The sequence below is a fragment of the Buteo buteo genome, chromosome 26, assembly GCF_964188355.1.
Source record: "Buteo buteo chromosome 26, bButBut1.hap1.1, whole genome shotgun sequence".
Lineage (NCBI taxonomy): Eukaryota > Metazoa > Chordata > Aves > Accipitriformes > Accipitridae > Buteo > Buteo buteo.
Window position 1 is genome coordinate 14334920 of NC_134196.1, and position 18492 is coordinate 14353411.

The window sequence follows — 18492 nt, forward strand, 5'->3', positions numbered from 1 at the left end:
GCGTAGAGGAGTGCAGGCGTGGGATGGTAAGAGATGGGGCACAGGCTTGGCACTGAAGACCGTATACTATAAAAAGCTCAGTAATGGGTAAAAATGCGGAGCTGGAGCTTGAGAAAACGCTTTTAGGGGTTAACAAAGAGAGCGGAGAAGTAGTATCTAACATATGTACATGGCACCATTTATAGTAAATTCAGAAGTAACCTGGAGCTGCAGACCAATTGGAGAAAGGTGTAAATGCATGTTAGCAAACAAATATATATATATATATATCTCTATATCTATCTGGCCCTAAGAGGAAGGAAGAAGAGAGGAGGATGAAGAATCCCTCAGCGTGAACATCATATTCCTCCTGGCGAAGGACTCCAGACGCCGACAACTCCTCATAACATCCCTCCATTGCCGACACCAGTGTGAAACCACGGACCTTAGGAGCCAGAGAAGCAGCGGAAGGGTGAACGTTAACACCAGGTGTTGTGCTTTAACTGCAGCCAGCAGTTAAGCCCCATGGAGCCGATCACTCGCTCCTCCCCTGGTGGGACAGGGGAGAGAATCAGAAGGGTAAAAGTGAGAAAACACATGGGTTGAGCTAAACACAGTTTAATAGGTAAAGCAAAAGCTGTGCACACAAGCAAAGCAAACCAAGGAATTCATTCCCCACTCCCCATGGGCAGGCGGGTGTTCAGCCATCTCCAGGACAGCAGGGCTCCATCACGCCTAACGGCGACTTGGGAAGACAAACACCATCACTCCCAACATCCCCTCTTTCCTTCTTCTTCCCCCAGCTTTATGTGCTGAGCATGACGTCCTATGGGCTGGAATGTCCCTTGGGTCAGCTGGGGTCAGCTGTCCCGGCTCTGTCCCCTCCTGACTCCTTGTGCCCCCCCAGCCTGCTCGCTGGTGGGGTGGGGGGAGAAGCAGAAAAGACCTTGACTCTGTGTAAGCACTGACTGCTCAGCAATAACTAAAACTTCCCTGTGTTATCAACACTGTTTCCAGCTGAAATCCAAAACATAGCCCCATACTAGCTACTGTGAAGAAAATTAACTCTACCCCAGCCAAAACCAGCACAGCAGGGAAAGGGATAGACAATTTTAATTGTATTATTGCTATTATTGTAACTTTTTGTATTATTATTCTTTGTTTTTCTATAAAAATTAGATCTAGGCTAATGATGCTTCTTGAATTAGACTGTTAAGATTTTCATTACATGAACAATAAACTCTCAGCTTTACTTATATGTATAAGATGTGCTTCACCCTTGTTCATGAACAAGACTTTGAATGGAACAAGGATGAGAAATTCTAGCTGAAGGAGGCTGTGAGAGGCTATGCAGAAGCATGCCCAGTGAAGGATCGTTAGGTCTAGCAGCCTACTTTGGGTAGGGAATAGCTTCATTTGTATGATTCTAACAGGTTTTGTCTTAAGAGGAAGCTGTGGTGTGAAGGAAGGATCTGATCAGGCTTTGTGTTTTGGCGTTATTCTCTGAATGATGGAAAGAGTCACAGCCTGCAAGTCCCTCTGCTACAAGGACTGTTATATGTGGGAAAGTATTTTCCCAGGTAAATTCTTTTGTCAGTTTCAGAACTTCCAATGTGTTGCTTCATACATGTGCTACCAAACCAGCAAGTGGATTCATATTCTTCCTTTTCAGGTTTGCGTGGTTTGCCTCACAAGAGCACTTTTGAAAGTATGTTCTGCTGTACAGCTAATGATGAAGTCATACTTTAGCCACTGTTTAACTCTATTTTATTGGTAATAATTTTTGGTCCACCTCGCTGAAGTTGAACAGTAGTCTGTGTTTGGCTAAAACTGCATAGCCTATCGTAATGAGATTTAGATTTGATTGATGTACTACTTCGCTGACAGGAAGACATACTGTTAACTAGATGGTACAGATGCATGGCATATTGCCTCCAGACAGCTTTTGTTTTCATTTGTGCTTTCAATATCATTTAAGACATTTTTATTTCCCACCAGATATGTTGACTCCTCTTGATATGTTGGGTTGTTGTTTTATTTTCCTGGCAAGATAGATGAAACAGGAATAAAACAATAGATTTTATATCTTTCAAAGTCCTAGCCAAAGGAAGGTCCTGTTGCCTGCACCACAAGGGACAACCTTCACAGCCCAGAGAAGACAGAAGTCTTTTAAACCTATAGTAGTGTTTATCCTATGTCTAGAAATTACCAGTAGTTAGCATTTCCCTTAGCATCTTTGCAGACGGGACTCCTGAGAGTTAGAGCCACGCTCATAAATGGCTAGCATGACATCAAGAATTTTAGCACAGATGCTAAGAGAGATTTCTTTTCCCCCCTCCCTCTGAGCCAACATCTACTTGGCCCTTGTATAGGCAAGAGAGAACTGTAAACTCTGCTCTGCAGGGTGTGAGTCCCTTTCCATCTCAATGGACTAAAAAGAGGCAGGCAATGAATCTCCTAGCTGTAGGAACATTGGCATTATTGGAGAGGATTGACCAATGGTCTGCATAAGTACGTTGACCTGCCTTTCACCATGATTCTGGGTGGCTGTTCAAGAAGAGATGAACCATTCAGACATTGGAACGGGCTCCCCAGGGAAGTGGTTGAGTCACCATCCCTGGAAGTATTCAAAAAGCGTGTAGATAGGGTACTCCATAACATGGTTTAGTGGGCATGGGAGATGGTTGGACTCGATGATCTTGAAGGTCTTTTCCAACCTAAATGATTCTATGATTCTATTGTGCAAGAGGTGATGGAGACCAAGCCTATCCAAAGTCTGACACTGGTTTTTAAGGTGTGAAGAAAGGTTGTATGGGACAAAGAGCATCTTTCAGAACGGCAAGCTAAGTGGAAATTAAAAAAGCATGGGGACCTCTGGGTAGAAAATTTAATTACCCAAGTTCATAAGTCTTTTTACTGAAAATGAGACATTATTTGGCAACAGCATTAAGTACTGTTAACTCAGATTGCATTTGCGTTAAATTTATCTTTGAAACCAATCAGTCAAGTTTCAGCATGTTTTTCCCTTATGAAATGACTCTACATTTTCTGCCTTTTTTCCTCCAATTTCCATTTTGTTAGCATGAAAATCTCAAGCTGTGTAATATACCAAGATATCTGTAACTATAAAGAGACTTCAGTGTTATTATAGTGCTAGTTATAGTATTAATTGTGAGTTTTGAAACATAGGCGCTATGTGTCTGTACTCACATGTGCATTTTACTTACTAATCAGGTATAGCACAGCAGTTCTGTTGATGGATTTGGGGTGACTGCACTACTTACAAGTATTAAATATATGGTATACCTCTCATTACAGAAAAATGGGAATGTTCAGGAACATACCTTAGTATGAATCTAATTTGTTCAGATTAAACCAAATAATAAGACTTAAGACAATGACCTCAAATTGTTTTTCCAGGCACACGTCAAGACTTTAGGCACCATTATCTTGGCCCTATCAGGTTTAGAAAAGAATGTTATGTCCCTCTGGGACTCTCCTTTTCCAGTCAAATAAAGTTCTGGTTTCTGGCTCTAGAGGATGTGAGATAAAAAAATCTGTAAAGCTGTGATATTTTTATGTTTTGAAAAGAGAAAACCGTGCTACTGTGTTACTGGCTTATTAATGGATCTTGACTATCTTGAAGTTTTTTATCTGTCTATTTTAGCGAAAGTTAAGGTATTTGGGAATTGGGTGTCTAACAATTTTCTGGCAGGTTGCTTTAAAATAAAATGTCAACTGTCTGAGACTATTCAGGGAGTCAAGACAGTCTAGAGAAATCTTGGGATTTCTCTGTTAAGCAGAGGCCAGCTGGGAAGTCAGTGCCCACAACATCTTTCACATCAGATTCACTATTTATTATAGGCTTTCATTTCTTCATATATAATACAAATTTGTAGTGCAAGACAGGCTTAGCAGCGTGTGCTATCTAGCGTTCTTGTGATTTACCCGTCTGTTATAATGAGAAAATTTTGTGCTTCCCATGTACTGGGACCATATGGATATTTCACATGGACTTCTACTGACCCGTTCTCCATCATTCTTCTGTAGATTGGATTTATTTTTTTTTTTAAATTCAGGACGGAAATTGTTTTATCTTGTGTGTTTCTGCAGACAACTAAGAAAATAAGGTTAACACAGTTCAGGTGAACATAGCAAGCAGAACAGTTGGAACTAGCAGATCAGGGAGTTTCATAGGGATTTTTCCAATTTTCCTTTCAAGAAGGATGATGAAGACAAAGATGGCAACTGGTGGCAATGGTGGAAAAACTGAAATTAGTACAAGAAGTGAAGATGTTCAGATGCGAAAGTATGCATTCTACATCACCCTGGAGCTTCTTGTTATACTTTAATAGATGAAGTGTTTCTGCTGGTAGAGGTTCTAGAAGCAAAACTCCAGGGACTGGAAATTCAACTAAAGATAATCTGAAATTTTGAGGAAGGACAATACTCTTGTACAGGAGAAGCTAAATTAAAGAGGGGGGTTACCATGGAGAAACATGAAAGCAAGATCAAGACAGGCTTTCTTGTTAAAAAAAAAAAATCTAAGGAAAAGGAACAGCAGCATGTGAGGAGTTGCAAGGAAGAAGAAAAAGTCATACAGTAGGTAAAGAACAGAGGAAGAAGTAGCAATATTCATCAGGAGCCGAAGCCCAAGAAAAAGAGCGGTGACCAATCACTACATTGTACAGGCAGAAGAACTGGAAGACAGAGTCAAGAAATCATGCCAGTATGAAGTCAGAGCGCAGCATCTCTTGCTGAAGGGAATAGGAATGGTTATTACATGAGATGATGGTCTACATGAAGGAAGGGTAGGGTGTCTTCCAGGAGCAAAGGTAGATGCAAAACTGCTGCTAAGCGAAGTTCTGATGTGAGTTTGAAAGTAATCATTGATTATTGTTCATTTCGGAACAAACAATGAAGTAACATTTTCCACTGACATAAAAATAGCTATACTTAGCTGAGAAACAGGTGAAGATTCAGCATCCTTTAGATTGGAAGATGTAGCATGGAATCACAATCTGAACATGTAGTCTGTTCTCCTCAATGCCAAGGCAGAATAAACTATAATTGTTTGTAATACACTTGAGGGGAGGGAATTTTAGGAGAAGGAAAAAAATTATTTTAGTTAAAGGGTGATATTGGCACTGGGTGAATATTACAAGTCAGTCATGAATAACTCTACATTCTGAAGTAGAGTTCAAACAGGGTAGCGTGAGCAGAATATCAAAACTCACTTTAGGATTAAGTTTGCTGAGTTTATGGAAGAGATACCTCTAGGATTTTTTTTTTAGCCTTGTCCTAAGCCCCATTTTCTGAATTTCTGTGTATGTTGGGCTATCTGAAGCTTAAAAGGCACCAAAATAAATTTTTTTTTCTCTCATACTTCAGTTCTTGATAGCTTCTGATGGTTTCCCTGGTGGCCACAAAGGAGCATTTGCTTTTTCTGTATAGGTACAGGACTTGATATGGGAAACCCAGTCTTGTCTCTCATAAGGGTTGGAGGCTGGCAATATTTAAAGGTGATGTGTAGCACAAGTGCTGGTGTTTCTAATGATTTAATTTTCCAAATGTCTCACTGGTGCATACTGGTTGTGTTCAGAGCTGAAGTCCTGGGGGTCAAGAAGGAATATTTTCCCCCTTCATCAGATTAAGGGGAAACTTTAGGTTTCCCTCTAGTACCAAGGGTGGCCCACTTGTTAGGGTCACCTGAGGCATCTGTAGCAGTCTGGGAGCCAGACTCTACTAAGATCAATGCAGTTTTTCACATGGGGCACTGTGAATGCATGTAACCTACTTAAGCTACTGGGGCTATGTGGACTTCTCAGAAAACCAAATTCAGCCTTGTAATTTTCTTGGAACATGTTTGAACTTCTGCGCTGTCAGCTGGTAAAAATAGATTTGTGTGAGTGCAAAGAGTATGTTGTGTAATTAGACTTGTTAATTTCTCATTTCTACAGGATGGGCCATTACCAAAATATGTTTTGTTGTCCAACTAGAAAATCTGCTGCCATGAACCATGTATCAAATCCGCTGCAAGGACCTGTGTTACATTTACAATTTTAGCATTCTAATGGAAGTGAGCCTGCTGGGATTCAGTGGGAAATGGTGATACTGCTGTTAAAGAGTACTGAGATTCATGAGCAGGCAAGCTTTTAGGGGAGTTCCTTTAACTATTGTTATATCAAAAATTAGACAACTGTTCAAGTTTTTCAGTGTTACTCTGGATTCAGTCAGGATTAACTCTGAAGTCATACTTGGGATTTACCTTGGTATTATTCAGTGAAGAATTTGGCCTAGTACTTAATTGTATTATTTTTTCTCCTTCTTTCAGTAAAAATAAATGAAATAAAAGGGGAATTTGGAATATTAAAGTGGGTAGGAAATGCAATGTAAACAATTCCAGGAGAACCACAGTGGTTTTGATTCCCTCAGAAACAAAGGAGTAGGAATGAAGGAAGCAAAGAGGAACCGCAGACACCAAATGTGTGTGTAGTTACATTCCTGTATATTATTTATGACCAGTTTTGGAATACTGGTTGTCTGTGAAGGAGACACAGACGTGAATCTAGCAAAGAGGTGACTGTGAGAAGTAGGTGACTATGAGAAGTGCTGATGTTTCTTTGTTTTTATTTTGCCATTCACACAACTCTCTCTATTGCTGGGTAAGACCAGCCCTCAGGATTTTATCAATGAAGCCAACCCCCCACGAAGCTTAATGAGATCCCAGCAAACTTAAGCTTTGAAATTCAGCTATTTCTAAGACTATACTCTGCAGTTTCTCTTTTCCCCCCTCTCCCTGCTCTCAGTCATCTTCCCAAGAAAAACGTGACGACAGCGGTACTCGTGTGACCTCAGTGGTCACGCAGGAAGTTGTCAGTGTTTGTTTTTACCACTTAAAAGAGTAGCCTTAGGTTTAGCATCGTCCTTTATAATATGGGGATCTCTAAGTGTACTGCAAAATGCAGGATTCTGTGTTCTGTCTTCTTCCTACTGATTTTCTGCTCACGTATGTTACGAATTGCTTCACCACCTACTGACATGGACCCGCTTTTTGGCAGCATTTCCCAGTGATGCATAGCAATACTGTAGCACAGATAAGGTATTGTCCTTGATTTTCCTAACCGAAATTTCATGAGGAAATTAGGTCAACAGAATGTAATTACCTACACTGAAATGTCCTAAGGGCACTGGGTAGAGCTGTGCAAATGACTGATTATTTTGATTTGCTTACAGAAGCAAAAAAATCAGAGGCAAAAATCAGTCTGAATAGAACAAAATGATTTCTTTTTCCACCTGAATTCAAACATGTTGGTTCTGAGCTGTTCTTCACAGCTTATTATGAGAATTACAATAACATTGATTTTATTTTTTTTTTTTAAACTAAAAATCGGCACACAAATACAACATTGCCATTAACTCCAACAGTTTCTGAAGACGCAATTCCAAGCTGATTGGAGTGAGCTCTCCGGGTTCACTTCTCTTAGAACACAAAGTCCCTTTTGTACCACAGTGGGTTTCTTAGAGTGCTCTTCCAGGAGGTGACTAATGCAGCTTCAGTTACTTTTTATCTATGAAGGAGCTGACCCTTGCCTATTTTTCTGCTCAGAGGGACAGCCTGTCTTCCAGGTTGAGAGCTGAACTGGGCTGTTGTAGCTGTTCTGTTCTTCATAAAGGCACTAAAGATTCACCACGTTTCATCCATTTAAAAAAAGAAAATCAAATAAAACTTTAGTTCTGGTTCCTTTTATAAAGGCACCATTAGGAAGTATTTTGACTATCAAAGAAAACTTATTTTTCACTAAGACATAGTTTATTAAAACCATGTAACATAAAAGAGTTCTTTGTGCCCAACACCAAGGTATGCAAGGTCTGGCTAAATCCGCACACCTAGATCTCCTCTGCAGAGAGCCAGGTGCTCTGTTGGCTGGCCAGGCAATGCTTGAGTGAAGGTTGGGTCATAACAAGAGTTGGCACAAGGGACTATAAGGCCTCCTGATTTAAGCAGCTGAACAAGGAATGCAGAATTATGATTATGGACTCAGGCATCTGAACTTTACCTTTCTTCTCTTTCTTACATGTTTAAGTCTGATTTTTGGGTCTAGTTCTTGGCCTTTTCTCCTCCAGTCCCCATATGTAAAAGATGATCACAGCAATTCTCATGTTTGGTATTACTGGGTGATTAAATACATCAGAAAGTGGACTGCATATGTTTTCCTATTGGAGTTGATACCGATACAAAAGTTGGACTTGGCTTAGCTCGTGCTCTGTTCTTGCACATCATTTTGGAAATGTAACCCTGGCTGAAAGTATAAATAATATTGTTAAAAGCCCTGTAAAAACGAGTTTAAGAATGTGATACATTTCACCTACTTAGTAAACTCTCTGTAGTGTTGTTAAGCTATTGCTGTATAAATTGCATTGTGGAATTTTAAGGGAGTTCTTGTATTCCACAAATATTCTTTCCAAATCTTGCAGAACCTAAAGATCTCATCAGATTTCCGGTGCCGTCTACAGAATATTGAAGAGAGACATTCTAAATTATTCTTCTCTTTCTACAGGCTGCTTTTCTGGAGACAATGACCACTTTTTGGCAATTCATCAGCGAAAGAGTGGAAAACCTGTGTTTATTTATCACCATGTGCAGAGTGTGGAGAAAAGTCTGGATACAGACAGTTATAAGAATTCCAAACAAAATTTCCATTCTTCTTCCCACTCCAAAATAAGCAAGTTGCACCCTGCAATAATTGTTAAATCAACCTTCCCCAGACCTGCCTACGACCCATCCCTCAATCTGTTAGCTATGACTGGTCAAGATTTGGAAGTGGAAAATCTCCCCATCCCTGCAACGAATGTGATTGTTGTGGTAAGTGCCTTTTTCTGGGTTCTGGAGTTTTTTTGTGAATAAAGATGCCTGTAGATACATATAGAGAGATTGTAATGTGGGGTATCCAAAGTTCATATTCCACTGCCTGGCTGATCATGTAAATCTAAATAATGACCACACGTCTTGAATCTCTTCACTTCAGTGGAATTTGCATTCATATAGACTCAGCATGATCAACAAGCACTCTGATGAACCAGTGCAGAATATAGCCTCTCTGTAGGTAAAGAACTTACCTTTGCCTCAAATGCTGTTAATCCTCTTGTCTTGATTGATGTTTGCACTGCTTTTGCTGGATGGGTTTTGAACTTATTCTGCACAGGGCACAAGAAAATGTACTTCAGGGAACAATTCTACAGAGGCAAGGAGATTTTAGAAGGCTGACGCAAAGGTTTTGTTCACTTCTATTTCTCGAGTAAATCCACCATTATGCTTACATAGCTGTTTGAAAACAAGCCTTTTTCTCGCAAAGAATAAGAACTATGTTTTTGTTGGTGTAAACCATATGCGCTCCTTCTGGGACACATGGGCTGGGACCCTCCTGACTCAGTTAACTGTGTGTGTGGTCTTTCCCATTCTCAAAGAAGTGATGGCAGTGTTCCCTCCTGCAGTGGAGGGCATGTCAGTGGAACCGTATACTGATGCCACCCTGCTGCATCCTCACCCTTCGTGCCTGGGGAGCGGCATATTGTCATCAGAGCTGTCCTCTGTGGAAAGCACAGCACAGTCTGTGTATGTTCTGCACAGATGCTGCTCTGCCTCACCCTGGTGCACAGGTAGCCCTGCTTGATTATGGAGGAGAGCGTTGGGCTCATCCTTCTCCTTCCTGGAGGGAAGAACAACCATTCATAATAGCTCATGTACTCATTAGAGTGAACTAATAAAGATTAAAGTGAAACAATGTGACTAATTACAGTCAGCAGCTATTTGCCTAATTCTGTAAATTACTCTGTACAGAAGGTGCTAGATTAAAAGAGAATGGCCTTTACAAACAAGGAAGAGGATAGAACATGCAACACTAGGGCACATTAGCACACAAAGTGTTTCAGAATCGCGTATGAATTCCTCGTACTGTTTGTACCTCCAGAGTTCTGCCCTCGTGAATGCACCAAATGCAATAAAGGCTAGTGACACAGAAAAGAATAATTAGAAAAAAAAGGCTTGTAATTTTATTAGTCTAACATTAAAGTTTTAACAGTCAAAAAATACTGTCGGGGAACTAGGCTCAAAAACCTGTACCCTGGACTTGTTGCATCCTACATGAATAAGACCTCCTAATTTGAGATTCGATGGCTAGCATAGTCAGTGGACTAGATTCACTTGTATGTAAGTGTCCATATCAGAGCAAAATAAGGTACTGACAGCCTTGATTCACTGGGGACATGCCAGCTGTACAGAGTCCCAATACTGAATGGTATTGATCAGGAGGAGGAGATGCCAAGCAAGCTGGATACACCTATGCCCCAAGCTGGCCTAAGCCAGCAGGGCCAACTCCATAGTAAAGGTACCTGCTCCCTTTTTTCCATAGCAAGCATTATTTCACCTCCTGTGAAGGTGAAGCCTTTCTGCTAGTGCAAGGAACTCAGAATAAGCATGGCCCCTCATTTTTTTCATTAAATGACACTGTTACCTATGGCATGTTATTTTAGTAGAGCTTTGCACGCTTTTGGAGCCCAGCATTCCTCAACTTGCAATGGAAGAATACTGCAAAATATTCTGGGGCTACCCTGATTTTAGCTGACTGGCTCTGTGCCTGCATTAAAAGCTAAATGAGGCAGATTTTCAATTGGCAATCAGATAAAAAAAGATCTATTAAATCTACATTAAGTTCTCATTAAGTGACCTCGGTCTGAAGCTTTGCTGCTGCGTTTCTAGGATGGAGCTGCTGCTCTGAAGCCTTCTGTTCTGGCTGAGAACCATATGTGCTTTAAGGGGGGGGCATAACAGCATGAGCTAATCATGACATGAAAGCTGTTTGTTGCTTGGGATCTTCAGCTATCTCTGGATGTGTTGAAGGACAGTGGTTTTGGTTCGTTTTTAATATCATCCTTTCAGAAGAAGCCTTTGGGGAAGCGTATGTTTTCAAGCCGAAGCGCTGAGAGTCCGACAGCTCACTGGACTGATCCCACCCTAAGAAATGTAGAAGGTGTCTTTTTCCAAAGGGCAGCTGTCCCACAGCAGGGTGGTTGCCATAATCCAAGCACAGCCCTGCTCCTTCCAGGTCTCTGCGCTTCAACGTTTTGTTTCTCCCTCTTGAATGTCACCTGAAGTAGATTGTAATGTTAATGTCATTGCGGAGGGAGTCTGTTCTGTTTTGAATGCACGTATATCGCTCCCTCTTTGTTTCCAACTAGCACTTACTGCTTGTTGCTCCTTTTTGATTTTTATCGTGTAGGGCAAGCGGCAACATTTGTTGTTTTGCCCTGGCTGACCCTTTTTGTTCCAGCCTTTAGCAATGTTGTTGGTTGCTCAACTTGAAAGGGCAATTGCTAGTGTTAATGCTTCCTGTAATCCAGTTACATGACTAGCGCACATTGTGATTTAGTATGAAAGCCAGCGACGGGGGTTATTTTTTAAAATAAATCAACAGTGTTGCGGCTCTGCAGAGGGGAGGAAAGTGAATTCAATCTAATTTCAGTGACTTGAGGTCCATTTTCTCCATGATCGAGGTGGAAAGGTAGGGTGAACGGATGCCTAATGTAGAACTATTATAAGGTTACATTTTGTGCTAAGAACTAGACCATCTGACAAGGAAAATGTTGCCAATGCACAGCAGAGTGCTCTGAAGCCAAGAATTCTGCAGGTATTGTGTCAAAAAGTGATGTTTTTTGACTATCAATAAAGAATGCATGTTAAGGTGTAATTTTACTAAACATGGGGGGAATTGTAGTGCTTATTTGCCTAAGGGAGGAAGAGCAGGGATTTATTTTCTGGGGGTGAGTTTTATGTAAGTGAAGGCTTTCCATCACTTTATCTACTATTAAGTTCCCATCGGGTTTTTTTTTTTTTGTGTGTGTGTGTGTTCAAAGCACATTGTTTGTTGAGGGAAGCAAGGACAATCCAGAGCTCTTAGAAGCATTTTGAGTGTTCTGTAACTGCCTTAGTGCTTACCCATATGTTCTGTTTAGCTGTCTGGCTAAATGACGTGAGACCAGCTTATTTGAAAATTGCTTGGTTAACATACGGAATTACATAGTTTTTTGTAATGCTTGAGAGTTTTCTATTTGTATGGGTTTATTTTGGATCGCAGAAACTATACATTCATTGAACATATTAGAGAGATAGTAGTGAAATGAACAAGTTCTCCAAATGTTTATTTGTGTTTATTCCAAGTCTTTCCAATACTGAATCTGAGCACCACCAGGCTCAAGGCAGTACGTGGAAAGTAGAAATAGTCTGTGGGTAACCACTTATGATTAAAACTGTTCCTGTCTAACACACTTGTTAAAAAACCCAAACATACATTCATATATATATAGTTAGGGCTGAACTTGAGAGAGAAGCAGAGGACTTGTAATAAAGGTTACAGCTCAGACTAGGTCTAAAGTATCACCTCATGGAGGTGCTAAACCATCATCCCTTGTAACCTGATATAGTTTGGTCTGTCCAGAGAATCTCTCAGGCACACAAGTGTGTTGTACTAAGATTGGACCAAGCTCCTCAGATGCTTTTTTCACTTGTAGCCTGTGATGTGTTTCAGAAATGTAAAGGTAATAAACTTGCTCAATATATCAAGACTTTCCCTTTCACACCTTGCTATTACTATATACCTTCTTGTATAAATGTAAAAATCTGTGTCCTTCTGTTGCTTAGAAAGGTCACCGCACTGTGCAGTAACCTAAAATTCAATGTATCTCTTCAGTTTTGTTTGGTTTACATGAGTGTTACTGAACTGAGTTGATTTAATCAGAGTTTCTCTCAGCTAATGTCAGTAGGACATAAGATTCATGGCCAGCCATACAGCACTTCTCTTTGCCTTTACCGTGGCATTTTGTGTAAGGCTGAACACCTCAGAGCTATAGCTCTGCCATACCATTATGTTTATTTTGTCACCAGTGTTTGAACCATCTACCTTCAAGCACACTGAAGAGTGCAAGGAAGAGCTTCAGGTGCTACTGCTTTGAGAGAGGATGCAGCGGAAGAGTAAAGCACAGGAATGTATGTATCTGTAAGGAGATATCCACATGTGAACTAGGTATTCAGGCTTCAGTATAGGCAGTGGAAATCTAGCCTATTGGTAGTCTATTAAGCTATCTAGCACTTTTCTAAACAATTTCTGGATTATTAGGGAGTTAATACAGGTGAGGGACCATATCCAATAGTCAGACTCGATGTGATCATCCTGTTTTGGAGATTAGGACTGACACGGGCTATTTCCACATCAGTTTTTTCACTGCTAGAGAGCGGTACCAGATGCATTTAATCTACTAGTAGAATATAGCCTTGGTGTCTGCTTCAGGGTGAGCTGAGTCTCTCCCTAATCCCAAGTGGCTGTGGTGGCAAGATTTCTACTGATGATAGTGGGTTCTTAAGCAACAACTGAGGACTGACTACCTACATATTTATATATATTCATACATGCACACAGACATGTACATTTAGTGCCATCTTAATCTGGAGCTGATCCCATCTTAAACAACACATTTTATATTGAAATAATGTGGAAAACCTTTCCAAATCTAGGCACAGTTCAAGTAGGTGGGCTGCTTCTGGGTGGCTTTTGGTAGCTGAAAACCATGAGGCTGTGAAACCACAGCAGAACTGCTTTTACACTTATGTCAAATTCATCCCACAAATACTGCTACATCCTCTTGTCTAACTTTGCTCATATTACATACTTAAAGATGCATCTTTTTCTTGGTTACTGACATGGCCTTACACGTATAAGTTTATTCCTCCATCAGTTCTCCATTTCCTGATGCATCAGGTTTAATTACCAGTGTCATGGCCCAGAACTTATCTACCTTATTTGTTCCTATATTTTATTTCATTATTCCTACCACTTTTTTTTCAGCTGGAAATGTCTATTTTTCTAATTCTTTGTACTTTCTGTAAAGCCATGGCTTCCACATGGAATGTCATCTCTTAAGTTCCTCTAGTATCACACAGGATGTCCTACTCTCTCCTCCTTCATGTATCCACTCAAGACTTACTTTTGGTGCAAGACTTGCTTTTTTCCTTTTAAAGATCAGCCAAAGGGAACCAGACTACAAAACACCCTTTCTTCTGAACGCTGAAATTGTGTCTACTGACTTCCTTTGTTAGAGTGCCATACGAAGAACTGCATGAGGAGAGCTTGATAAAAAGGTGGGGGCATCCAATCCTTCCAATCATTATCAGTCAAAAAAAATGTTTTCCCTATAGGTACATTTTTGTGTAGACATTTAATATAGTTTTCTCTTCATAGAAATGGAACAACGTCTGTGGAATTTGCTTTTTACTTTTCTTTAAATGAAAAATGCATGTTTTTTCTCACTGGTATTTTGGTAATATAGGATGCCCTCTTTTTCAAGTCATAGAGTTCTACTGAATTAGAGGAGTAGGATACAGAGAGCCTTCTGAGTCACAGCACCAAGCTGCGTGTGATCTTTCTGTGTACCAGAAGGTAAATGGCCTTCTGAGAATCCCGAGAAGATGTTCTTATGTTTTTTCACTAGTAACCTGTTCCAACTTTCCCCAGCTGTCCACTCCACTGACTGTTTTCCCATAATCTCTTACTAGTCTTTTCCCTGATGTTGAATACCTTGCCTTGATATAAGATAAAGTCTCTTCCTTTTTTTCAGTTCTCTTTGTTAGGAACATGTCTGTCTTTCAAATACTGTGGCAGCGTCTGCTGGCACAGCATCCACCCAGTTAAATGGCCCAGTAAAGCCGTGGTGAACAATCTGTAAAGTTCTATTTAAATGTTTCTGTCTCAGTCTGATAAAAATGCATAGAAGTCTGTGAGAAACTTTGATGGCTGAGAGTGATCCATTAGACCAGAAATTTAGGATTGCTTTTAGGCAACAGACCAAAAGTCATTCTTCATTTGGAAGGGAGAGGAGGGGAGAGGAATAGATAAGGCTGGGGATGTTCTTGCAACAGAACAACCAGGGTTTCTGAAGCAAGTGGTTTGTTGTTGCTCATGCACCGTTTGCCTTCCATCATGTGTTGCATGATACGTTACGCTACAGTTAGTTTGGAAGTTATTCAAAATGGTAATTTTATCTTCCTATTACAGCCTGTACAGTAAAGTCCTAATTATCACTGGGATAGATGTAGATGTATTTATATGTAGTTCTATCTATAGCTAGATGTAGTTATACTATGTTGTAATAATAGAAGTGACTAAGGAGCTGCTTTTTGAATACAGCATGAACCTGGGGTCTCAGCCTTGAGCCTGTCAGGTTCCGAATCCAAAAGCCATTTACCTTCTGGGACAATGCTAACTGTCAATGAAACTTTAGGCTTTAGCTTAAAAACAGCTAAAAGACCACACACAGCTTGGTGCTGTGACTCGGAGGGCTCTCTGTATCCTACTCCTCCCGTTCAGTAAAAGTTCCCAAAGCTCACTCCCTCTGTAGGCCTTGTGAAGAGGTGGTCAAAATACTTTTGAAAGTATATTGAGCTACAAAATGGGGTGAGCATAAGGCAAAAAATATGTTATGAGTGAGGAGAACAAGTAGTCCATAAAGTGGCAGGTCAACCAGTGCTGGGGCAAACAGCCAAGCTAACTGTCTATGAAACCTAACAAAAAGTCAGATGTCACTTTTTGTCACTTAACATCTGTTATTGCCGGCCTAAGAGGGACTGGCACTGGGCCAGGCAGAGGAGGCATAAATCATGTCTCTGCAGTGACTTCTCAAAGGAGCCTTCTGAGGAGTAAGATCTCAAAATCCAGTAAGGTATCAACTGTGTCCCTCTCCATTTCCAGGTCATGTGTTTGTCTTGTGCTTGGAACAACAGAGGACAAGTGCCATGTTCATAGACAGTGAAGTTTAAGACCTTATTATAATTACAGTGCTGAATTGCTAACAAGCTTTAAATGTTAGTCACACATTACAACAGTGGGCAATATCAGTCAGTACCCTTAGTGTGATTGTTATAATCACTGTTGTGTCCCTTTTCACTTTACATCATGACCCCGGACATCAGGTCTTCACAGTATTTGGCTTCTAGACTCAAGTCCACCTTCTAATAAGAGACTGATGCTCACCATTATCTTAGTCCTTTCTTAAGTAATTTTACTAGACATAACATCTGCAGTAAGCCTTGCCAATAGACCTAGTAGCCTACAGCTCTGTCATTCTAGATTTTGTTTGCACAAAGAAATCTAGAGAGTCTGCATTAGTTGGCCTCATTTGCTTTCTGCTTCCTTCTGTGCACTTCAGCAGGGATAATTGCATGCTGAACCATTATCATAGTACTGTGTTTGCTGTCAGTCTTTGTGGAAAACAGGAAAGATTGCATTAGGTTGTAACATGCACTAAAACCTCCTTAAGGCACTTTTTTGTCAGCTGACTTGCAAAATGTTGAAAGAATGTTAGTGGGATATTCAGCAGCCCAGTGCTTTAATTGATTAGCTTACTGCTAGCAACTTTGGGGTTATTTTCTGTAACATTCAGTGGGATGCTAAACTTGCACAAAAGCCAGTCATATCTTTCACAAATTGCCTAGATCCTCTTTGGTCACAAAATTTTCCTTTTCCTGCATTTTTTAGTGAAGGGAAGATGTTTCTTGAAGTAATTTAGTTTTCTTCATAAGCTGCACAGTTTAAATGAAAACTGGATTTCAGGAGCAGGCATGTTATATGTTTTTAAGCTAAAGCCTAAAGTTTCATTGACAGTTAGCATTGTGCAGTTCATCTGTAAGAAGGTAAGTGTCGACTGTTCCATACTTCTTTCAGCTGTACATTCCTATATTCCTCGCCAGTCCCAGCTATAAAGTAGATACCTGTGTGTAGCAGAACAGAATCTGCCGATGTTTTTCCATTCTTCAAGTTGTTGGGTTTTGTCCTCCAGGAAAATCTTTATTAATTGATAATTTTTTATTTTTTTTAATTTTTTTTTTTGCAAAACAGGGATTTTCCATGAAATTGGATTGAATTCATCCACAGTTTCAGCCAAATCAAAGATCTTCACTTCTGCTTAAGCATTTTCAAGATATCTCAGAGGTGCAGGGGAACTGAAATGTGAGAGAAAGGCTGTATGCCCAAATGTGGGAGACCTGGCTGAAAGCCTTGCTCTAAAGGGGGTAGAGGAGAAAACTGAACCTGAGTTGTTCTTGTTTCACATGATCTAGTCACTGAGCTAAAAGGTACAGAGTACCACTTATCTCATACTCACAGATGAAATGATTTGTTTCACCCAAAACACATCATTTCAGCCAACTGAAAATTCAGAGAAGTGCTGATCTTGGGCTGATCCAGTACAAATTTCTTGTATGTGTTTTGATTTGGTCTCCAAAACAGGGAAAAGACCCACAAACAAACAAGCCCCCTGCTGCCTCCTTATTACTTGCGTGGCCTATTTATTCCTGTGATTGAAGTAGACTTCTCTACCATTTCTGTGCCATGCTGTACTGAATTCCAGGAGAAAAGACCCAGAGATTTAAACAACAGTGGGTTTTCTATCCCTGCTCTTTGTTCAGCTTTATGACAATGCCCAAACTGCACTTTGGGTGTTTCAGCATTCGGCTTTGGAGGTAGCCTTGCACTCCTTACCAGTTGGAACTGCACTGACTCCATTACCTGAACAGTACAGACAGGCTTGTATTTCAGCAGGTGTTCAGGAGATTGCTATACTGCTATCAATGTTCTGTTTTCCTTTTACAAGTGAGCTGAAACCTATTACTGCCTGAATTTGACTAAGGAAAAGTTTCCTGGCACGCAGAGTTCCGGGTGCCATCACTGGAATCGCACACACTTGATGTCCAAAATCATAAATGGACAAAATGGCCCTACTGGGGCCAGGACACCCACCAATAAACAAATCACAATAAATCTATGTGTTGTGTTGATAATGGTTGGGAATAAAGACTGAAGAAGCCCTTTTTCTTTTTTTAATTTTTTTAGCACCCTCAGAGAGCTATCTTTGTGAAAACCAAGTCCCCTACAGTAACATTTAAAAGGCAGATAAAGGGCACTCAGATAAAAAGACAGCATGTGTTTCTTTATCAGTCAATGTTTTGTTGGACCTGGCAGTTCAGCCTCTGGAATAATCCTTTTGGTTCTTCACTTCTGACATAATTGTTAGGAAAAGTGACAGCTTCTGTAAAGTTCCTCAATAGATGGTTCACAATGTATTCTTGTATGTAACCCCTTAAATATTAAGCCTTATAAAAACTGCTTTTGAAAAAGAAAAATAATATTTTTTTGATATCATCGCTACATTAACGTGATATTTTTAAAACACAGTGATATTTTGAATCAGACAAACATTATTAGGGAGCAGAAGAGGATCTTTTGAACAGACTTTTTAAAATGCTTCATAGATCAAGTATTACTGCACTTTGGCATCTCTTTTGCAAAAAATAAATATTGAATTCTGAAACGAAATGCACAGGCTGGGAGGATATTGGAGTTTGAAAGTGATCGCATAGCTGTCAACTGAATGATGTGTTTTCAGTCACCTCAGTATCAAAATGGTTCA

The 18492-nt window shown here is 40.2% G+C and overlaps 1 protein-coding gene across 1 annotated transcript in view; it reads left to right on the forward strand.

Moving 5' to 3' along the window:
- PTPRR (protein tyrosine phosphatase receptor type R) overlaps positions 1 to 18492 on the forward strand; it is a 154485-nt gene that overhangs the window by 5945 nt on the left and 130048 nt on the right. Inside the window, exon 2 of the mRNA XM_075057761.1 lies at positions 8541 to 8845. Coding sequence (XP_074913862.1) covers positions 8541 to 8845 — 305 coding nt within the window. The remainder of the gene's footprint in view (positions 1 to 8540; positions 8846 to 18492) is intronic.